Genomic DNA, 24,053 nt, shown 5'->3' with positions numbered 1-24,053 from the left:
CAAGGACATTTCTAAGTGACCCCAATCTGTGTGTGTACCACCTCAGTCATCGGCTTCATCAATAAGTGCATCGACGACGTCGTCCCCACAGTGACCGTACGTACATATCCCAACCAGAAGCCATGGAATACAGGCAACATCCGCATTGAGCTAAAGGCTATAGCTGCCGCTTTCAAGGAGTGAGCCACTAATCCGGACRCTTATAAGAAATCAGACGAACCATCAAACAGGCAGAGTCAATACAGGATTAAGTTCGAATCCTACTACACTGGCTCTGACACTAGTCAGATGTGGCAGGGCTTGAAAACTATTACGGGCTGCAAAAGGATACCCAGCCGCGAGCTGCCCAGTGACGCGAGCCTACCAGATGAGCTAAATGCCGTTTATGCTCGCTTCGAGGCAAGCAAAACTGAAGCATGCAGAGGTTCCGGACGACTATGTGATAAAACTCTCGGTAGCAAGACCTTTAAACAGGTCAACATTCACAAAGCTGCGGGTCCAGATGGATTACCAGGACGTGTACTCAAAGCATGGGTGCACCAACTAGCATTTTCAACCTCTCCCTGACCGAGTCTGTAATACCTACATGTTTCAAGCAGACCACCATAGTCCCTGGGGCCAAGGAAGTGATGATTACCACCCCGTAGCACTCACGTCAAGTGCTTTGAAAGGCTGGTCGTGGCTCACATCAACAGCATCATCCCGGATACCCTAGATCCACTCCAATTCACATACTGCCCCAACAGATCCACAGATGACACAATCGCACTCCACACTGCCCTTTACCACCTGGACAAAGGGAACACCAATGTTAGAATGCTGTTCATTGACTACAGCTCAGCGTTCAACACCATAGTGCCCGCAAAACTCATCACTAAGCTAAGGACCCTGGGACTAAACAACTCCCTCAGCAACTGGATGCTGGACTTCCTGACGGGCCACCCCCAGGTGGTAAGGGTAGGCAACAACACGTCTGCCACGCTGATCCTCAACACTGGGGCCCCTCAGGGGTGCATGCTTAGTCCCCTCCTGTACTCCCTGTTCACCCACGACCCATGACTGTGTGGCCAAACATGACTCCGACACCATTATGAAGAGGGAACGACAACACCTTTTCCCCCTCAGACTGAAAATATTTTGCATGGGTCCCCAGATCCTCAAAGTTGTTCAGCTGCACCATCTAGAGCATCCTGACCGCATGCATCACCGCCTGATATGGCAACTGCTCGCCATCTGACCATAAGGCGCTACAGAGGGTAGTGCGTATGGCCCAGTACGTCACTGGGGCCAAGCTTCCTGCCATCCAGGACCTCTATACTAGGCGTTGTCAGAGGAAGGCCCAAAAAATTGTCAGACTCCAGTCACCCAAGTCATAGACTGTTCTCTCTGCTACCGCACGGCAAGCGATACCGGAGTGCCAAGTCTAGGACCAAAAGGCTCCTTAACAGCTTCTACCCCCAAGCCATAAGACTACTGAACAATTAATCAACTTGCCACCCAGACTATTTGCATTACCCCCCCCCCCCCCATAGTTTCCACACTGTTGCTACTCACTTTTTATTATCTGTGCATAGTCACTTTACCCCTACCCACATGTACAAATTACCTCGACTAATCTGTACCCCCGCACATTGACTCGGTACCCCCTGTATATAGCCTCGTTATTATTTTTTTGTTACTTTTTAGAATTTTTTACTTTTTATTTGGTCAAATATTTTTTGCCTTTCTTGAACTGCATTGTTGGTTTGTTAAGGGCTTGTTAGTAAGCATTTCACTGTAAGGTCTACACCTGTTGTATTTGGCGCATGTAACAGTTTTATTTGATAATCTTTGCACACTCTTGGCATTCTCTCAACCAGCTTCATGAGGTAGTCAACTGGAATGCTTTTCAATTAACAGGTGTGCCTTGTTAATTTGTGGAATTTCTTTCCTCAATGTGTTTGAACCAATTAGTTGTGTTGTGACAAGCTAGGGGTGGTATAAAGAAGATAGCCCTATTTGGTAAAAGACCAAGTCCATATTATGGCAAGAACAGCTCAAATAAGCAAAGAGAAACGGCAGTCCATCATTACTATAAGGTCAGTAATTCCGGAAAATGTCAAAAACTTTGACCATTTCTTCAAGTGCAGTCGCAAAAACCATCCAGCGCTATGATGGAACTGTGTCTCATGAGGACCGCCACAGGAAAGGAAGACCCAGAGTTACCTGTGCTGCAGAGTATACGTTTGAGTTACCAGCCTCAGAAATAAATGCTTCAGAGTTCAAGTGACATCTCAACATCAACTGTTCAGATGAGACTGCGTGAATCAGGCYTTCATGGTCAAATTGCTGCAAATAAACCACTACTAAAGGACACCACTAATAATAAGAAGAGACTTGCTTGGGCCATGAAACACCATCAATGGACATTAGACTGGTGGAAATCTGTCCTTTGGTCTGATGAGTCCAAATTTGAGAGTTTTGGTTCCAACCGCCGTGTCTTTGTGGCGCAGAGTAGGTGAACGGATGATCTCTGCATGTGTGGTTCCTACCGTGAAGCATGGAGGAGGAGGTGTGGGGTTGCTTTGCTGGTGACACGGTCTGTGATTTATTTTGAAATCAGGTCACACTTAACCAGCATGGCTACCACAGCATTCTGCAGCGATACGCCGTCCTATCTGGTTTGTGCTTAGTCCCACTATCATTTGTTTTTCAACATGGTAATGACCCAAAACACACCTCCAGGCTGTGTAAGGTCTATTTGACAAAGAAGGAGAGTGATGGTGTGCTACATCAGATTACATGGCCTCCATAATCACCCTACCTCAACCGAATTCAGATGGTTTGGGATTAGTTGGACCGCAGAGTGAAGGAAAAGCATCCATCAAGTGCTCAGCATATGTGGGAACTCCTTCAATACTGTTGGAAAAGCATTCCTCATTAAGCTGATTGCGAGAATACCAAATAAGTGCAAAGCTGTCATCAAGGAAATTGTGACAACTTTTAAGAATCTATTTCATAGTGTTGTCTTCACTATTTCTTCACTGTAGAAAATAGTAAAAATAAAAACCTGTGTGTTTGTCTCATATACCAAACATTAGGAACACCTTCCTAATATTCAGTTGCATCACCCCGTCCCCGTCCCATTTGTCCTCAGAACAGCCTCAATTCATCGGGAGGCATGGACTCTACAAGGTGTCAAGCGTTCCACAGGGATACTGGCCCATGTTGACTCCAATGCTTCCCACAGTTGTCAAGTTGGCTGAATATGTTTTGGGTGGTGGACCATTATTGATACACACAGGAAACTGTTGAGCGTGAAAAACCAAGCAGCGTTGCGGTTTTTGACACACATCGGTGCACCTKGCAAGGGTTGTGGCTGTCATGACTTTTTGTCTGCCTGTAATTGTCATGCTTGTGGAACAAAACATGTAGGGGATATCTAATCAATGGAAGACTGAATTAAAATGACAGAATTTAAAAGTGAAATGCGAAAGAAAGGCTACAATGACCAAAAGCCAACAGGTAGGCTGCTATTTTACGCTATAATCTGGATTGAGTTTCAAGTTAATGTCACATGCACAAGTACAGTGAAATGTCTTTCTTGCAAAACACAAGAAATAAGAATAGGAAATATGAAAGACACAAAGGAAGTAAATAMGCATACTATATACAGGAAATATTTAAATCTGATCCAATACCAGATTTGCATAGGTGTACGGGGACTAGGCAACAGGATATAAGAAACCGAGTAGCAACAGCTTGCTGTACGAGTGTGTCGAGTCAGTGTAAATGTATGTGCATCTTATGTGTGCGTGAGTAAATGACGGAGTGTGTGTGTGTGTGTGTGTGTTGGAGTGACAGTGTGTAGGGCCCAGTGAGTGTGCATAGAGTGCAAATATTGAAATAAAAGTTCAATAAAGATACAAGGTGAACTCAGGCCGTGTAGCTATTTATCAGTTGTATTTCTTGGGGATAGAAGCTGTGGAAGAGTCTGTTGGTGTCAGACTTTATGCATCGGTACCTCTTGCCGTGCGGCAGCAGAGAAAATAGTAAATGGCTTGGGTGGTTGGGGTCTGGCAGGGAGCTCAGCCCCAGTGAACTTTTTCGACCTCCTGAGGGGGAAGAGGCACTGTCGCACCTTCTTCACGTGTGTGTGTGTTGGGTTGGACCATTTTAAGTCATTAGTGAGTTGGACACCGAGGAACTTGAAGCTGTCTACCTGCTCCACTGTCGCCCCGTCCATGTGGTTGGAGTAGGGTCGGCATTCGGGTCGGCATTCAACCGTTAGGTATTCCAAGACTGGTGAACAGTGGGTTGCACTTCCACCGTGCTGGAATTAGCACACCAGTTGGAGTTGATGAGGAGACAAACCCCTCACCCCATCGCTTTTCCCCGACTCCACTGTCCTGTCCGTCCGCTGAATGGACAAGCCATCCAGTTGGACAAGATACTCCCCACGACTATCCAAGGGGCATGTCTCTGAAAAGCAAAGAATATTGCAGTTCCGAGAGCCCCGTTGTTAAAAAAATCTGCGATCGGAGGTCCATCTTATTATCAAGTGACTGAACATTAGCCAGTTGAATGGAGCGAAGAGGTGGCCCTTTTTCCCATTGCCTTACTCACCAGGATCCCCCCTTTTGCCTCTGTAATGCTGACATTTCCTCTTGGATAGCGCGAAAATTGGGTTGAAGTTAGAGAGCCCAGGGCAGATGAGTCCAAGTAGGAGCCGGAATTGGAGTAAGGAACATCAGATCGGCAGTTAGAGTTCTTCATTTTTTAAAGTAGTGAGCCAACATGTTTTCAACACTTTTTATTTCCCTTCTCGTGCGCTCCCGTCTCTCTGAAGCAGACATATAGTGAGTAATATGTTTGGAACATAAAATCGCAGAATCGAATCGCAATACATATAGAATCTTGAGAATCACAATACATATCGTATCGGCACCTAAGTATCGGGAGTGTCGTATCGTGAGGTCCCTCACATTTCCCAGCCCTAGATCTAACCAGTGTAGGAAGTGCTACTCAATCATTGACAAGTATACAATACACATGGTGTTTTGGACCACAGGTGTGGCTGCATGGTTGGCTGACTAACTAAGGCTTTCTCCTGGTGTTGTGGAAAACAGCCTGGTAGTTTAATCATTGGCAGGATATGACCTAGAATTCTCCCTAACAGAGGGGAAAAGACTGGGATTGTTTTGGATTTCTAAGGTCACTGGTTCAAATGGTGCAAACAGCTCATCGGCCACATTAAGTTAACAGTATTTCCCCACTTTTTCCTCTCCGTGATCTAATCCTAAATTTGTCAAATGTAGAGTTATGTAACACGCTACTGTACGGCTGTACCGTCTGATCAAGCTTGTTTTTTGTTTGTGTGCCATGCGGTTTGTGGCACAAAATGTGCCGAGCTCGGGACTATTGAATGTTGTTTTGGGTGCGTTACTTGAATAACATTTACCGTACAGTCCATGGAATGTGCCAGTTAGGTGTGATCTTAATTCTGTGCTGCAGATCTGGATGCCCCTCATATTCTCAGTACAGTGACACATTATTCTTCTGTGTCCAAATTCTTGCATAGTCACAAGTAGAGAACTATGCCAGAATTAACACCCAAAGGGTTGATCCAGTCAGTGTTAACTACTCTGCTATCAATTCAACACGCTGGCCTGTTGCTGTGTTCTACAACATGCTTGGCTGCTATCAACGCACAAGYGTTGTTAAAGCAGTGCATGAACAACACCATGAGCAGGAGAGACTTCATCATGAGTCTGGCACATGGGCTACGTGAGAGACATTGCGCACAGCTCCTGGGGAGGAGAAACTGCAAGCTGGGCAGATGCACCCGGAACAGAACCTACGAAACCTGTTTCAGCTGCAAGCGAGTTGTTTGGGGGAAGGGTTGCGATCAAGTGAAAGTGACAAAGATTTGTGGTGACTGTTAGATCTCATTTAGCCGTTATTCTTTGTCCTAACTGTTGCATTAAGACGCACACCATAGTGTAAGCACGAGTGAGGCCACAAATAATGTGACCAATAACTGACAATAATAGAGTATTTTTTTTCACTGCCTTTCAATGCCATTCTTGCTTTTGTGCTGATTTCACAATTCACAAGCACGCTTGGCGCCTATACTGATGTTTAGGCTACTGATATTTTCTTTAGTGACTGTGTGGGTATTTATTTGTTTTGTCACTATTAAAGATATGCTGTTACTGTGTTTTCAATGCACATGTTTTTTATTTCATAGTTGTAATAAAGGCACTCCATGAATATAATGGCTTTTATACTTGAAATTACGGTAAAAAAAAWATATATACAATCATTTTTACGTATAGCCCACAGTAACAAACTAATGAAAAGGTTATGTTCCTTCAAATATTTACATTTCATATTCTAATGTTACCTCACACCTTTTATAAACACAACCAAATTACATTTGTACGAAGGGGGTCCAATGAGKCCTGGCTTTTCTAGTTAAATGGATTTATTAGACTGGTGGCTATTGGTACTCCTCGAGGCCCGGCAATTATTTCGGCAGGGACAGGTGGGTTCAAGGTTTTTATTGAAATGACAAAATAGTCTGTCACACAGTCTCGGCAGTTCTATTATTAACATCTGTCTGTAAATAAAAGACTGAACTGCGTCTGTCTTAAATAGACTAGACTGGCATAAATGACTGTTCCTAGAGCTAGCGGGAACTGATTTGACCTAACTGATGTGTCATGGGGAAAGCAAAAGGCTAGGCGACGCAATTTACCCAATGGGCTATACTGTGCAATATTTTAAGAATGTAAAAATGAGGTTTATTAACCTTTTTTGGAGGGCACAATAATCTGAACGTTGTCGATGAAGGCCATGAATAGAGCTGGAACGATTCCTTAGCTTCATGACAGAGAACCATGTCTGTTCTACACAATGTATTTCTATCTGAATGCTCCATAACGTTGTACCCTACTGAACGACCCAGAGCTTAACAGCATGTTATGACAGGATGTCATAATGACAGGATGTCATGACACTGGTGTGTTGTGTCCTCACAGGTCTGGCTGTAGGACTGGGCTTCGGAGCGCTGGCTGAGGTAGCCAAGAAGAGTATGAGGCCAAGTGAGGATAATGGTAACTGTTTAACATAAGCTGTTTCCTACGGTAACTGGAAGCGGGCTTATGTTTGACATTACGTTTACATGCATGCATACTAGCCACTTAACCCAGCAGTAACATGCACGCATCGCCCCTTTGACATTTCTTGCAGGATGTAACCCGTCTAGGAAGGACATCAACCTTTCAATTAGCATGCAATGGACAAGGGCATGATATGATGATGATGAACCTATACAGACATGCAGATAGCCATAATAATTCATATCAAAATCAATAATTCGTCATTCAGCGTAGCTGAAAACACTAGGCTATAGTTCTTAGACTCTGCTATAGTTAGGTTCAGTTGAGGTGTGGGTGGGTGGGTGGGTGGTCTTAGCTCTTACAAGGGCCCTTAATGAAACGGACCTCTGTGATATTACCCTCTGCAGCTGTCGGGAGAATAATTGGAGAGGGCTGTTTATTGAGCTGACCTTTCCAGCGCACTCTTCAATTATTTTTCTGCCATGCCACGGCTGGACCGCTGGAGGTGGTGTGGTAGTCTAATCTAGTGCATGGGCGACTATACAGCTATTCACAGAGCCATTGTCTCCTTAATACCCTGGGAGAAAGACAAGTACATTGAATCTAGGGCTGTGAATGAAGCTCCAACTGATCCATGGATCAGAAATGATTGATAAGGGCCTCCCGAGTGGCGCAGCGGTCTAAGCTACTGCATCACAGTGCCAGAGGTATCACTACAGACCCGGGTTCGTTCCCGGGCTGTACTACAACTGGCCGTGATCGGGCGGTGCACGTTTGGCCCAGTGTCGTCCGGGTTAGGGGAAGATTTGGCCAGGGGGGCTTTACTTGGCTCTAGCGACTCCGGTGTTTCCTCCGACACTTTGTTGCGGCTGGCTTCTGGGTTAAGCGGGCGGGTTTGGCGGGTCATGTTTCGGAGGACACATGACTCGGCCTCCTGAGCCCGTTGGGGAGTTGAGCGATGAGGCAAGGTCGAAACTGGGGAGAAAAAGGGGGTAAAATACAAATCAAACTTAAGTCATAGATGATATACAAGTACACATCATTCTCAAATGAGCATAATTGCTGCACAATACAAAGTGAGTATGTAGTGGTAGAGTAGTTGGTCATCAGAGCAGATCTACTGGGGTTCTGACATTCTGCTAATCAAGACTGTCCAGGGGGATATGACGTAGCAGCAGTACTGTGGCTGAGGTCATCTTGGTTCAAGATACCTTAACAATCCTTTTTAAATCTCCTTCTGCTCCTAATGCCTTAGTCTGCACCGCTCTGACTGCTGACATCAGTGTGGCCCACTGACACCCCACTCCACCTGGGCTGCCTGGCAGGCGGTCCTCTCTCTGCTGGAGGGTGTCTGGGGGCTTCAAACCAGACCGACTGGTGCTGCTACACAAAGCACTACCTAGAACAGGGCTGCCCAATTTGGGTCCTGGAGGGCCGAAACACTTCTGGTTGTCATCCTCCAAATCAGAGACTAATGCAGACCTGGGACACCAGGTGTGTGCTGTTACTGTAACTACCAGGTAGAAACAAAAAAAATGAGGTTTCGGCCCTCCAGGACCAGAATTGGGCTTCCCTGACCTAGTGAGTCAAGATTCCTTGTCTGATTGTTTAGCTCACTGGTTTATGAAAATGCCTAGTTTTTGAAAAGTATTTTTTGGTTAAATGTCTGGAATGTGGGTAGGCTTTAARCTGGTTTGTGTCCAGGCTGTGCCCTGGTGTATCTTCGTCCAGGGAGAGCAGCCGGCAGGGGGAGGGAGGAGTACGGTGATCCCCAGTGTAGACGCCACACATGGAGCCTAATGAGTTAATCAGAGACTACACTACACCAACAAACCCAGGAATATAGAACACATACACATTGACGTACACAYCCCACATGGACTGAACACACTACGGTATAGCCAGGGAAGACATTCACATGTCAGGCCTCCGCACTCTTCTAGTAAACACGTTTTTACTATGGGAATGGGGTGCTCTAGACAGGGTGTGAGGAAGAGAGCTGGTGTTCTACACCATGTGTTAAGTGTTAGTAACGTGGAAGTGACCCTTCTCACTGTTCTCTCACTGCGTTAGGCCTTTTCAGTCAGGAGTTATCATATCACTGTTTTGACTTAACAGCTGGCCACCTTTACCTCATGATCCCAACTCGAGTTGCAGTTACTTATCATTTATTAAAGAGTTATCTCCCTTAAGCCATACCTGTACTACCTATCCACTAAACCCATGAGATTCAACATTTAGTTTACCTCTCGCCAGGAAAATCACATTTTCCATGCCAACCTCAGAGTTTAGCATAGAGCTGACTGTTGTTTCTCCCCTCAGCTGACAAGAAGGCCGTTCTGGACTCCAGTCCGTTCCTGTCGGAGGCTAACGCAGAGCGGATCGTCAGGACGCTGTGTAAGGTCCGCGGAGCCGCACTGAAACTGGGCCAGATGCTCAGCATTCAAGGTGACAACTGGCTTACATTGTAATACACACCTCCAGTAGCACCTTCTCTGTTCTCCAAACGTTCTCTCCCGTTGCGACCCCAGTCACCCCTCTATGCTGCTCTGTTGACCTATGGTTGGTTGTTGTGTGTGGCTTTGCCATTCCGTCTTTTTACTGCCCCCACCAGCGACGTCTACTGTGCTGCAGCATGGCAGGCTTCATGACCCCTTCCCCTCGTGTCAGGGCAGTCTTGAGTCATCTTCATAACCTCCACTGGGCTGATACCGTGAGGCCTTAATTCAGCCTCTGTAGATTAGTATGTGACGGAGACTGGAGTTATTTCTGGCCCTCTCCCACCTCACTGGCATCTCTTCCTGCATCACCTAGTTCACCTCAGGTCGGCTCACAACAACACATGCCCATCCTTAATTCCCAACTGCTCCAGCTAGCTGGTAAACAGCGCCACAGGGCACAGCATAGGATTAATGCAACTCAATGCACAGGCATTCTCCTGCCATTGTCATGTCAGTTGTGTAACACATACCAAATGTACTATTGAGGGACAGCAACAGCCAAGGCATAGCCAGGGCTCACAATAAGCCACCAGCCATGTTAGAACTGCAACCATTGAGCTTTGAAGTGGCCGGTCTCTACCAAAGCTCCAGAATCGCTGCTTGTTAGAAAACAGCTGATATTTCCCTATGTAAACAGAGGTGACTAAGCAAGTGTCCTCTGCTGTTTTTAGACACAACTGGTTTTCAAACTGGCTTGGTATTCTAGGAAGGTGTTGCATACAGGTAGGTCTTAACTGTATGCAGAATCTTAGTATTAGATTTAGTAGTAGAATTTCAGTTATTGTTATCAACCTGGGACATACACTGAGTGTACAAAACATTATGAACACCTGTGCTTTCCACATTTACTGTGCTTTCCACCTGTGCTTTCCACATCATCTTATCCAGAGCGACTTACAAATTGGAAAGTTCATACATATTCATCCTGGTCCCTCCGTGGGGAATGAACCCACAACCCTGGCGTTGCAAGCGCCATGCTCTACCAACTGAGCCACACGGGACCATGACATGGACTGACCAAGTGAAAGCTATGATCCCTTATTGATAGATTTTGATGAATCCACTTCAATCAGTGTAGATGAAGGGGAGGATGCAGGTTGAAGAAGGATTTTTAAGCCTTGAGACATGGATTGTGTCATTCAGAGGGTGAATCAGCAAGACAAAAGATTTAAGTGCCTTTGAATGGTGTACGGTAGTAGGTGCCAGGCGCACTGCAACGCTGCTGGGTTTTTCACGCTCAACAGTTTCCCGTGTTTTTCACGGCTTTTTTTCGGCTTTTCTATCGCTTGTGCAATGAAGTYCGAACAGGAAAAACAGTGTTTGTTGTTGTAATATTGCAAACGGACGTGGCAGTTTCACCATTAACTATTCCAGCTTCAAATATGTGGCCACCTAGTTGTACTGTAATGTTCACCTGAGTATACAGTGTCTTATCTAGAAGTTGGTGGTTCTCCTGGATGGGTCCTAGCCTTTTCTTTTCAGCACATTGACTAAATGTGCATTGAAATTACTTAGGAACTGTGCACAGTTTGGAGAGGTGTGTTTGTGGCCACTTGGAGACACCAGTTAGACCTCACACTCAAACCCTTGTAATCTTATTTTGTTGCACCTACCCCAAAATTCCCATGAATATTGTTATGTTACTGAATGTGTCCAGAGTATACATTGCTGGGAAATGTACAGTAAATGTGAAATGCACATGAAATCAACGGTTTAGTGTTTGGATTCAGTCTTGTGCCAGATGAACTGTTTTGTTTTCCCCATGAACTCCACAGTGTTCTCTTTCATTTGCTACCATGGTCATGCATATGCTTTTTATACTTCTTCTGTTAGAATCATTTCAATTTGGCCCTATCCATATAGGTCCATTTCTACATGTGTAAAGGGTTAAAGACATATTCTGGAACTTTGGCGACTACTAAGTATTTACTTAAACCTCCTGCTTTGGGCTGGAGGTTTAAAATCTATGAGCAGAATTACTTTCTTACCTTAATTAGCCACTAAATCCCTAGTTTGAAAGTGACTGTTWTTCTGTACACTGTGGTGCGCCATTTTCCCCAACATGGGCCAGCCCCCTAGCAATTTGAGTTCTAGCCAATGAGCTTCAGCCCCTCGCCGTTTGAGTGACAGCTAGCAAGATGCACACACAGCAGAGCGGGAGAGAGCACAATGACCTGGTGCACATATGTGACGCGTATGCAATTTTAGGGGACCACTTTTGCCTACTTTCAGAACTACTGGCTAAAAAGTATACAAAAGTACCAGAGAATCTCTTTAATGATTTGACTCAATGGCTGTCTGATCATAACAGATACATGTGTCTTCCTCAGACAAGTCATGATAAACATCCATAATAATCACTGTCATTTAAAGTAAGACAGGTAAAATCACCACTTCGGTAATTCTCAGTTCAGAAAACAGGCCGATGAATGTGATTCAGGGAATAGATTTTTGGTCTGCCAAACTAAACCTAAATAGCGAGTAAAGTCACCCTCACTCACGATCAGCTGGATCTGGCAGGACTCTCTTCCTCTGACCTCCGTCATGTGTTTTGCTGCTGTTCTCCTCCGGTGCATTTTCCCCACTTGTTGTCGGAATGTTTATACTGTTGTAGATCTTACCCACAATGCCCTGCAGCACGGCTCACACCACTTTGTTTTGTTTAACATGCACAGACATCTCTGTTGCTATAACAAATCTAAGGGCCCTTTTACGGCACTGCCAGCTTCAGTTATGTGAAGGTGGTTGCTGTGCCAAACATCTTGGTCTATCAGAGACATTTAGTGAACACTGGCAAGGACCTATAAATTGTGATAAACTCTGTCTAAGTGCCCAGAGGTACCAAGGCCTTAGATTTTATTTATATTAATTGGTCATTTTTTAACTGAACAAGACATTGTGATTAAGACCTGTCATTTCCTGTGTTGGTGCATAGTGTAATGAACAGGTTGACAGACAGCAACAAGATGGCTTGTCTCCACATGTTTTGTTCTGACTGTTGTGCATCAATCAGCCGTTCACTGCCATCTCCCTGTGTTCTGTGTTTCAGATGATGCCTTCATCAACCCCCAGCTGGCCAAGATATTTGAACGTGTGAGACAGAGTGCAGACTTCATGCCCATCAAGCAGATGACGGTAATGTCTCACCTTTAATAACCTACTCTTAAGTCCCCTCGTCACTAGCCCTGTAGCCCCTGGCTATAAAGGGGAGTACTAGAAAAAATGTGCCAAGCTGCTCTGAGTCATGAATTAGTCAGTCAGTCATGACAAGACAATGAAAGTGAATAACAGATACCTATTAGTCTCCTAATAAGGTACCATCATTGAAGGCTATAGCCCATTGCAGTGATACACTGTTGAGGGAGCTGCCATTATGTATCTCTGTCCCTTTCCCTGTGTAGAAGTCAATCAACAACGACCTGGGCCCTAACTGGAGGGACAAGCTGGATTCGTTTGAGGAGCGACCGTTCGCTGCGGCCTCCATCGGACAGGTCCACCTGGCTAAGATGAAGGATGGCAGGGAGGTGGCCATGAAGATCCAGGTGAGATGGAGACCTGGGAGTCATTCAGGAGGCTGCTGTGTTTTACACCAATATATTTCTATATCTGAACATTCTGTAATGTTGCACCCTCCTGAACAAACCTCTCAAACCTTACATCACGGTATAGGCATTTCATATCCTCTGTTTTTACTTTAAAGGCCTCATCTGCTGCATTGACGTAATAGTCCAAAGTGTAGAAATTACCGATGTTGAATGAGAGAAGAAATATCAGCAGTGACCAGCAGCATTAGCTCCACAACCTGACTTGTTTTTCTGCTGTTGTCATGGCTCCATTTAAGGCAATGCTCGTCTTTCCTTGAAAAGATAAAACATGACCTTTGAATCACATGGGAATGTGTTGTGTGTCAACTCTGTATTGTTTATCTTAAAATACTTTAGAGTAAGCTCTGTTGTCTGTTGTCATAAACTGTAGAGATGTATCTCCAAAATTGTATATAGACGTGGCTCTTTGTGCTTTTCAGAAGTTTAAATTCCTGTCTCATTAGCATTCCAAATCAGATTGTATTTGTCACATGCGCGGAATACAACGGGTGTAGACCTTACAGTGATATGCTTAATTACAAGTCCTTAACCAACAATGCTTTAAGAAGTTAAGAAAAAAAGTTACAAATAATTAAACAGCAGCAGTAAATTAACAAGCGAGGCTATGTACTGGGTAATTGAGGTAATATGTATATGTAGGTAAAGTTAAAGTGACTATGCATAGATTATAAACAGAGTAGCAGCAGTGTAAAAGAGGGGTCTGGGTAGCCCTTAATTAGCTGTTCAGGAGTCGGGGGTAGAAGCTGTTAAGAAGCCTTTTGGACCTCGACATGGCGCTCCGGTACTGCTTGCCGTGCGGTAGCAGAGAGGACAGTCTATGACTAGGGTGGCTGGAGTCTTTGGCAATTTTTAGGGCCTTCCTCCGATACCGCCTGATATAGAGGTCCTGGATGGCAGGAAACTTGGCCCCAGTGATGTACTGGGCCGTACGCACTACCCTCTGTAGTGCCTTGCGGTCGGAGGCCAAGCAGTTGCCAAACCAGGCAGTAATGCAACCAGTCAGGATGCTCTCGATGGTGCAGCTGTAGAACCTTTTGAGGATCTGRGAACCCATGCCAAATCTTTTCAGTCTCCTGAGGGGGAATAGGCTTTGTCGTGCCCTCTTCACGAYTGTCTTGGTGTGCTTGGACCATGTTGGTGATGTGGACACCAAGGAACTTGAAGCTCTCAATCTTTTCCACTACAGCCCTGTCGATGAGAATGTACTCAGTCCTCCTTTTCCTGTAGTCCACAATTATCTCTTTTGTCTTGATCACGTTGAGAGGTTGTTGTCCTGGCACCACACGACCAGGTCTCTGACCTCCCTGTATGTTCTCTCATCGTTGTCGGGGATCAGGCCTACCACTGTTGTGTCATCGACAAACTTGATGATGGTATTGGAGTTTGCCTGGCCTTGCAGTCATGAGTGAACATGGAGTACAGGAAGGGACTGAGCACGCACCCCTGAGGGGCCCCCGTATTGTGGATCAGCGTGGCAGATATGTTATTACCTACCCTTACCACCTGGGGGTGGCCCGTCAGGAAGTCCAGCATCCAGTTGCAGWAGGGAGGTGTTTAGTCTCAGGGTCCTTAGCTTAGTGATGAGCTTTGAGGGCACTATGGTGTCCCTTATGATGGCAGTGTTTTCACGTCGGAGCTTGTCGTCAGGGCTGGTTTTTGGTGTCAGGGAGTCCAACTGGTAAACATAGACGTCAGGGCTGGTTTTTGGTGTCAGGGAGTCCAACTGGTAAACATAGTTGTTTTGTCATGCTGTTTCTCCTGCTCTGTTTGTCCCATGCAGTACCCCGGAGTGGCTAAAAGCATCGACAGTGACATCAACAACCTGATGACTCTCCTCACCATGAGCAACGCACTGCCTGAAGGTGACGATCCCTGAACGGATTTCAGATTTGTTTTGTAGAATTAGATTTTTTTTATTTAATGTTTTTTATTTGTAGCATGATGTAGTAATCACATTTATGGCGTAGCGTAAATCACACATGCAGCACAACATAACGTGGGGAATATACTGCCCCCCTCCCTGTAAGCACACACTCTGATCCTGCTCTGATCCTGTTCACACACACATACGGGGCTTTATTTTAACAACCCTAACGCAATGATACATTTAAGAGCAGGCGGTAGCGCTGTAGGTTTGGAGTGTGTCAGAAATATTTTTGCTATTTTTACAACCAGAATTATGGGTGCAGTAGCTGGCGGTGGTGCGAAATTGCTGGGTTTTGATGAATAGACAAGTTGAAGGCATGTTGAGGCTTGACCCTCTTCACTGGCCAATCAGAACGTGCTCCATTGATAAATATGTGGTTGGTTCAAGTTGTGTATTTACGGTCTTTTATGTATTATGTTGTCATCTGCTACAATTCGAATGTTAGTTCATTATAGCCTAGTTTGTTAAATAGCCTACAGAAACAAAATCTAGGCCTATCCCATATTTGCTAAATATGCATGGCTTAAATATGGATATACAGTACCAGTCAAAAGTTTGGACACCTACTCATTCTAGGGTTTTTCTGTATTTTTATTATTTTCTACATTGTAGAATAATAGTGAAGACATCAAAACTATTACATAACCCATATGGAATCATGTAGTAACCCAAAAAGTGTTAAACAAATTAAAATATATTTTTATATTTGAGATTCTTCAAAGTAGCCACCCTTTGCCTTGATGACAGCTTTGCACACTTGGCATTCTCTCAACCATCTTCATCTGGAATGCTTTTCCAACAGTCCTGAAGGAGTTCCCACCATTGCTGAGCACTAAGCAAGATTAAATTCACTAACGATAAGACCTAAAAAGACAGTTAATAATTAAAAAAACAAATTTTAAAAATGTTTTAAATAGGCTATGTCTAAATACAGTTACCATAATTGCTCCCCGTGGGCATATTAGTCCTAAGACAATGTAGACTAAAGAGACTAACGCTCATCCAAACTTTTCACAGGAGCTGTAAAATGTCCAATATAACAAGAAAGGGTGAATGTCCATTCATCGTTACTGCTCCCCCAAATATATGTAGCTATAGTCTACCATCGCTGTTGATATTGCCAGTAGTGACTTAGCCACGTGAAAGGTAAACAAAAAAACTGGCAWATATAGTCTACAAGCTGATTCAGCACCACAGACAGCGATCGGAATTCCCGCGATTTGACTGTTTGGTCCAAGATGCATGACGTTTTTTTAAAGATAAGGAAAAACTATATGCAGTCTGTTTTAAACATCGGTGATGTACATACGACTACTGTGTGCACATCTGCTGGCAAAATCAATGCCATAACCAATTGTGATTCCGCTAAGACCAGCTTTCGGTCCTTCTTCAATATCTCTAGTTGCGCTGACTGAAATTGGCATTTTGGCGCACATTTTATATCCACACCTCCACCTCAGCGCAAACAAGCTGATGTTACAGGTAAATTGTCGAACCTGGCTTAAGGGGTGGAATTTCTAACTAACGTGTGTTTGACAGTTACCGCCTGCCAAAAATAACGCTGTCATCGATAGCAGAGAGTCACCCAGCAGATGATCGATGATGGTGTCCAATACCCATCAGTCTGGACTTCCACTATACTCTGGGAATGATCCGAGCACACATCCCTCTAGGTCTCAGTCAACCATAATCCATCTGTTTCTCTATATCTCTCTCGCTCTTTCTCCCTCTGTTAACATCTTGTGCAGGTCTCTTCCCTGAGCATCTGATTGAGGTGATGAGCAGAGAGCTGGCACTGGAATGTGATTACATAAGAGAGGCCAAATGTGCCAAGAAATTCCAGTGAGTGATCAAAACAACCAGATGAGCTTTCTCTTAAAGACCACCTCCCCGTAACTACTTTCATTATCTAATCGTCACTGCAAGCTCCAGAAATGAAGGGGGAAAGATTGCTTTATCTTTTGGATGTAGCCAAGCAATAGGAATTTGTGATGACTCAAGCTGTGGCTTTTTAGTGAGCACTTAGTAAATCCATAAATCCCAAGGGGGACAAGGTAAATGAATCTCTTAAACACAGTGCCTTTTCCAGATGGTGGTGGGAGGACAACACAACATGTCATTGTATGACTCCAGATCAGGAAATGTACTGTAGCCTGTAGGGTCTACGAATAGCCACTCCCGCCCTCTGGGGAGTGTTGCTTTGATGCCTTTGATATAAAAGTGCATCATTCGTCTACAGCCAGCATTTAAATATAACTGATCTGGACATAATACAAGGAGACATTAAGCACCCCCTCTCCATACCCTCTCCTCATGCCCCCTGTCTCCGCTCCATGATCCCCAGGTTTGTTGGCAGGGTGAGGGTGTGAGATAAGATTTATGTCCAGAGAGGAGGCTCCTGTTACATACAGTACGCACCAGCTTTGGATGACATGCTTTTTCACCTTGACCATGGCCGGTGACACTCTCCCTTCTATACATGCTCATACAGTATTAAACTGTGATTTGTACAGCTAGAGTGTAGACACTGGAGGATTATTTGAGGGATTGTGGAGATGCAATGAGTTGTTGTAGAGGTCACTCACTGATACATCTGTGGAGTTTGAAGAGAAGATCATACCGTGTTATTATAAATTCATACAGTAACATAATGCCATTTGAAAACACTGGAAATATCCTGTGAAATGTCATGACATAAATAATGTACATATATTCCCATTGAGTCCTAAGAGCTGAGTTTTCAAAGCTGTGTGTTGTGTTGTTCCTGCGTCTGACGATGTTTATGCGATTGGTACAGGGAGCTGCTGAAAGACCACCCGTTCTTCTACGTGCCAGATGTAATAGACGAGCTGAGCAGCAACGCCGTCCTCACCACAGAGCTGGTCCCCGGCTTCCCTCTGGACCAGGCTGAACAACTCTCCCAGGAGCTCAAGAACGAGGTCACTATGCTGCAACTGTGTTCATTAACAAAGGCCACCATTATGTATTTTACTTATTGTACATTGTGTACTTGTGGATTTTGATGTGTGCTTTCTGCTTGCCCAAGCTTGTTTTGATGTGTAAGACAAACTCCACTACAACAAACTCATTTCTGTCACCTCACCCGCCAAAACACCTGCTACAGTGTATTACTGCCCCTTGGTGGTGAGATTGCAACCTGAAAATTGTTGTTCTTAAAGTATCTTTCTTTCTCTCTGCCTCTTTCTCGCTATGTGTGTGTCAGATCTGTGAGAATATCCTGAARCTKTGTTTAAGGGAGCTGTTTGAGTTCAGATACATGCAGACTGACCCCAACTGGTCCAACTTCTTCTACGACCCGCAGACACACAGGGTGAGTCTGCCTTTTAACTTGTTATCAACTTCATCATTAGAGTCCTGTAACTAACCCTCCTAAAGGTTCTCTGTTTAAATGGGTCTTCATTCTTGGTGTCTTCTGTAGAGCCTGCCAAGCCTATGCAGTAGCCACCTCCAGTAGCACGATGTTGTTGAATGACTAAACATTACTTCTGTTCCATCCATAGGTTGCATTGTTGGATTTCGGAGCCACGAGAGGATTTAGTGAGGACTTCACTGACATCTACATTGAGGTAAGATATTAGGCTATATTCCACAACAAAACATAGCCGATCAAAATGATTTCTTTGTGTGTGACATTAATTGTTTTTAATCAGCTCATCAAGTCAGCAGCAGAGGGAGACAGAGAGGGGGTTCGGAAGAGATCAGTAGACATGAAGTTCCTCACAGGTTATGAGTCAAAGGTGAGTCAATTGATTCGTAATCAACAATGCCACATACTAGTTTATTTAGTCATAGACAATGAATTGAGAAGGCTCTCCATTACTCCATGGCATAAACTGAGTAGTGAATAATACCCATAACTTCATTACAATGGCTCCCCCTGAACCCACTAAAACACACACACACACACACATACAGGTTATTACTCTCTCTGAGTATGTTCTGTCCGTCCCCTCCCTCAGTCCATGGTGAACGCCCATGTAGACGCGGTGATGATCCTGGGYGAGGCCTTTGCCTCTATGGAGCCCTTTAACTTCGGAGCCCAGAGCACCACGGAGCGCATCCACAACCTGATCCCTGTGATGCTGAAGCAGCGCCTCACCCCGCCCCCCGAGGAGACCTACTCCCTCCACCGCAAGATGGGCGGCTCCTTCCTCATCTGCTCCCGCCTTGACGCCAAGCTCGGCTGCAAGAACATGTTCCAGGAGGCCTATAACAACTACTGGAGGGGCCGCCCCAACCGACCGAGCCAGTGACGGACACCACAGAGGGCCAATCGCATGGCTACAGCATCAGGGTTACAGAGGGTGTGGACTATAAGGGGAGGGATGTTGACCCTAGCCAGACTTTCTCTGCTGTTCATTTAATGTATATGATTGGCACTTTTTTGCCCGTCCCTCCCCCGAACCAGAATATGTGTGTATATTCACTACCGGTCCAAAGTTTTAGAACACCTACTCATTCAAGGGATTATCTTTATTTTTACTATTTTCTACATTGTAGAATAATAGTGAAGACATCAAAACTAGGAAATAATACATATGGAATCATGTAGAACCAAAAAAAACAAATAAAAATATATTTTATGTTTTAGATTCTTCAAAGTAGCCACCCTTTGTCTTGATGACAGCTTTGCACACTCTTGGCATTCTCTTAACCAGCTTCACCTGGAATTGTTTTCCAACCGTCTTGAAGGAGTTCCCACATGCTGAGCACTTGTTGGCTGCTTTTCCTTTACTCTGCGGTCCGACTCTGATTGAGATCGGGGGATTGTGGAAGCCAGGTCATCTGATGCAACACTCCATTACTCTCCTTCTTGGTCAAATAGCCCTTACACAGCCTGGAGGTGTGTGTTGGGTCATTGTCCTGTTAAAAAACAAATGATACTCCCACTAAGCGCAAATCAGATGGGAAGGTGTATCGCTGCAGAATGCTATGGTAGCGATCTTGGTTAAGTGTGCCTTGAATTCTAAATAAATCAGTAAGTGTCTCCAACAAAGCACCTCCACACCATCACAACTCCTCCTACATGCTTCACAGTGGGAACCACACATGCGGAGATCATCCGTTCACCTACTCTGCATCTCACAAAGACGAGGCGGTTGCAACCAAAAATCTAAAATTTGGACTCATCAGACCAAAGGACAGATTTCCAACGGTCTAATGTTCATTGCTCGTGTTTCTTGTCCCAAGCAAGTCTCTTCTTATTATTGGTGTCCTTTTAGTAGTGATTTCTTTGCAGCAATTTGACCATGAAGGCCTGATTCACAGTCTCTTCTGAACAGTTGATGTTGAGATGTGTCTGTTACTTGAACTCTGTGAAGCATTTATTTGGAATGCAATCTGAGATGCAGTTAACTCTAATGAACTTATTCTCTGCAACAGAGGTAACTCTGTGTCTTCCTTTCCTGTGGAGGTCCTCATGAGAACCAGTTTCATCATAGCGCTTGCCGGTTTTTGCGGCTGCATTTGAAGAAACGTTCAAAGTTCTTGAAATTCTCCGTAATGATGGCCTGTTGTTTCTATTTGCTTATTTGAACTGTTTTTGCCATAATATGGACTTGGTCTTCTACCAAATAGGGCTATCTTCTATATACCTTGTCACAATGAAATTCCACAATTTAACTTTTAACAAGACACGCCTGTTAATTGAAATGCATTCCAGGTGACTAAGCTGGTTGAGAGAATGCCAAGTGTGTGCAAAGCTGTCATCAAGACAAAGGGTGGCTACTTTGAAGAATCTAAAACATAAAATATATTTTTAATCGTTTTTTGGTTACTAAATGATTCCGTATGTGTTATTTCATAGTTTTGATGTCTTCACTATTATTCTACAATGTAGGAAATAGTAAAAAGAAAGATAATCCCTTGAATGAGTAGGTGTTTTCAAACTTTTGACTGGTACTGTATATACTTTTGTGTGTGTTATTCGGAGTATATTAACCATGGCTGTCCAGTTAACATATTCACAAGACGTATCAGATGGTTGATTGTCTAGGTTGAGTTAACTGGGATAAATGCCATGATGTGTGTCTGAGAAAGAATTGTAAAGCTATTGTGAAATCAAGACAGTTGGTTTCTTGTGGCGTGGGGATATGATACTGTCTAATGGCATAAAACCAGTGGTGGTGATGAGACAGGAGTTAAATATATTGAAGAACAGTGATATACTGTTAATGACCTATATTTTCCAGCATGTGTCTGTAGTTCTAGTGTCCTATGAGGACAAATTCAAAACAAATGCTCATGTGATTCATACCAAAGTGTAAAAGGATGTTTTTCAAGTTTTTATTCACACTTATGCATACTGCACACGTTAACAGGTTGCAGACCAATTCCTGTTGAGGGAGAAGATTTGAGGACAATCTCCTGTTAAGCCTGTCCATATAAACACATTACATTTGGGACACATGAAATATCATAATAGATTTATCAATGATCTGCACTGTGTCATGACACAGTTATTTCTGCGAGGTGGAGATGGTTGATGGGACATGGCCTTACTTTCAGTGCCTGAGGAAATACGAACATGCATTCTCATTGACTGATCTACTTTACCATGGGCCTGTAGCACCAAAATGGAGTGTTTTGGCTCCAAAGTGTTGTTCTTGTGGCCTGGTGGGCTTATGACATTTTGACTATGGTGTCCTTTATTAACAGTGGGGAGTGACAACAGCAGGGTTCACATGAGTTGACAAAACTATGATACCAACTATCAAAACCTAACTGCTGTTTTGTCATTAAAGCCTGTCTTTACTTTGTGATGGAAAGACTGAGGCAAGAGAAAAGTGATCCTATATCACTTATTTTGTGTGAATATAAATGCAAATGTGCCTAAAGTATTTCTAGAAGGATGTTTAGAAATGAATGCTGCTACACAGCTTTTATATTGATATCAGCAGAATTTTTATCATCAATTACGTTATTAGTGTTATGATAAATATTAAATATCTGACTCAACACTTGTTCTAATCAATGTTGCATGTGTACTCTTTTTATGAAAATAAGAACAACTTTATTTTATTTAGCTTTGGAATAGATTTTATTAGTCCATCTGCAGAGACAGAAATTCCTCAACACAAATGAATAAGTCTATTGATATCAGAAGAGTTTGGAGGAAAAATGTTGTCAATGTCATTATTACTAAGTTATTCAATATTTTATGCAACACTTGTACTTGATTCATAAACAACACACTCATGATACTGTAGGTACAACTGTTCAATCTCTGATTGAGGCATAATGTAACAAAACAAACTGCCTCAAACAATAAGTGCTTCTAATACTAAAAGTAGAACAAGCTGAAACAAATACGTATGAGGTATCTAATCTTCAAAGATTCACTCACACCAGAGGTTCTAAAGGGAGAAGTCTAATTTTGTAGTTATTGAGAATCAAGATAATCTTTCATTTGGCTCACTACACAGATTGTGATATGCTTTATTCTAAACTASAATGAGTCACCAACGCCCTGGGTGGAAGTTGTAGGTTTTTAAATCATGTTGGTGGCATTGTAATCTTGTTACAGACTTCAGACACTTTCTTTGTGTTGCCAAAATGGGGCACTTAATAATGTCTAAGTACTGCTGTTGTATTTCTGTAAGGCCTTATGTATGAGAGTCACTGCATTATCATTTGTTTTACACTGCAGAAGTCCCACAGAGTCATGGAAGAGAACATTCACTTTCTCCACTACGTTTTTGTAGTGAGATGCAGATCTCTGGCTTGTGACAAAGCATTTATCAAAAGTATGGTGCATCACCACTAGAATGGCATCTCTGTTACCTGTTGAGAGACAAAATGATGCAAGCGTTAGAAAAGTACTTCCACAAAAAAATCATTAGAGACAAAAGGTTGTTCTACAACATGAATTAATACATCCTGTTGAGTAAAATGAAATCCCATGATGGAAGTAGTATTGACAATTGAATTCGGTCTAGAAATCTTTTACTTTCATGGTGTAATCCCAAAAGGCTTTCCTACCTGGAACTTGGCTCATGGCAGCTTCAATGTCAGTTCCCACACGAGATGTAACAGGACAGAAGACCATTATGACTTGGCAGTCATCTACACTGGTCTCCTTTCGTTTAAGTCCCAGATCCTCCACTTGTTTCATGAGTGCAAGGTGAGYGTTCAGGGTTTTTCCACACACTTGTGAATAGACTTGAACTTCWTGAAACAAAACATAACTAAATTACAACACTACATACAGTATATCCCCAAGRTGTTGCATACAAAAGCAAAGTGGTGGATTTCCATTGCAGACATTTCACTCTAGAAAGCTCATCACACATCAGCTATCAGAGSGGAGAGGTAAGGAGTGATTTATGCCAATTAGATTGACTGACAGGAAATGCATGAACAAATTATTTTCGATTAGTACAAAGCATATCTCAAGAATCTCACCCGGCAAATTTTTTGTTTCATTTCCTCAGAATCCACTGAAAAAATTCCACAGACTTCCAAGTTCTTTTCCTTCCTTTTCTTTTGGGTCCTGGATGTTACCAGGTACTGATGAGGACCTATCTGAAAGTAGCAATTGAAATCAAACTTTCTCAACACATTATTGTTTCCAATTCCTTAAAGGAGCAATCTGTGATTGATACATCCATTTTTTTTTACTTATAAATTGATGATACTTTAAAGGATTTAATGACATTGAACAGTGTTTAGGCTTTGATAATGACCTTTGTAGGATGTTGCAGATGGCTCAACAGCAGCTGCTCCTGAAGTGTATGGAAAGTATGATTTTGAAGTCTCCAGTTTGCCTTGCGACCTGAACTGCCCACTACCAGTGGTAATTGGAGAAGCATATGTTATTCCAGTTGCTCCTGAAGTATGAGGTGGGGTGTCCTTGAAGTTTTGCCTGTTCTGCCCACCAGTGGTAAGTGGCACATCT

At 43.6% G+C, this 24,053-nt stretch overlaps 1 protein-coding gene and 1 long non-coding RNA gene across 6 annotated transcripts in view; one reads left to right on the top strand and one right to left on the bottom strand.

Annotated features, from left to right (window-relative positions):
- LOC112068138 (atypical kinase COQ8A, mitochondrial) overlaps positions 1–22,126 on the top strand; it is a 40,344-nt gene extending 18,218 nt beyond the window's left edge. For 2 of the 4 annotated variants that reach the window (XM_024135184.2, XM_024135187.2), the window contains 11 exons: positions 7,023–7,097; positions 9,426–9,551; positions 12,654–12,739; positions 13,006–13,146; positions 14,990–15,071; positions 16,885–16,978; positions 17,934–18,075; positions 18,360–18,467; positions 18,658–18,723; positions 18,808–18,894; positions 19,117–22,126. In XM_024135184.2, coding sequence (XP_023990952.1) covers positions 7,023–7,097; positions 9,426–9,551; positions 12,654–12,739; positions 13,006–13,146; positions 14,990–15,071; positions 16,885–16,978; positions 17,934–18,075; positions 18,360–18,467; positions 18,658–18,723; positions 18,808–18,894; positions 19,117–19,410 — 1,301 coding nt within the window. In that variant the 3' untranslated portion in view covers positions 19,411–22,126. The remainder of the gene's footprint in view (positions 1–7,022; positions 7,098–9,425; positions 9,552–12,653; positions 12,740–13,005; positions 13,147–14,989; positions 15,072–16,884; positions 16,979–17,933; positions 18,076–18,359; positions 18,468–18,657; positions 18,724–18,807; positions 18,895–19,116) is intronic. The other 2 variants (XM_024135185.2, XM_024135186.2) reach the window with 2 other exon arrangements.
- Positions 22,127–22,157: 31 nt separating this feature from the next.
- Positions 22,158–24,047, bottom strand: LOC112068136 (uncharacterized). Of its 2 annotated transcripts, XR_002893520.2 has the most exons (4): positions 23,842–24,047; positions 23,561–23,680; positions 23,138–23,323; positions 22,169–22,939 (listed from the first exon to the last, which is right to left on the bottom strand). It is a non-coding gene; the product is annotated as an uncharacterized lncRNA (long non-coding RNA). The 2 variants fall into 2 exon arrangements; XR_002893519.2 differs by having other exon boundaries at positions 22,158–22,939; positions 23,138–23,680.
- Positions 24,048–24,053: the final 6 nt, after the last annotated feature.

The sequence above is a fragment of the Salvelinus sp. IW2-2015 genome, unplaced genomic scaffold (genome assembly GCF_002910315.2).
Source record: "Salvelinus sp. IW2-2015 unplaced genomic scaffold, ASM291031v2 Un_scaffold86, whole genome shotgun sequence".
Classification (NCBI taxonomy): domain Eukaryota; kingdom Metazoa; phylum Chordata; class Actinopteri; order Salmoniformes; family Salmonidae; genus Salvelinus; species Salvelinus sp. IW2-2015.
The sequence above is the reverse complement of the archived record's forward strand: the minus strand, read 5'-3'. Positions and strand labels throughout refer to the sequence as shown.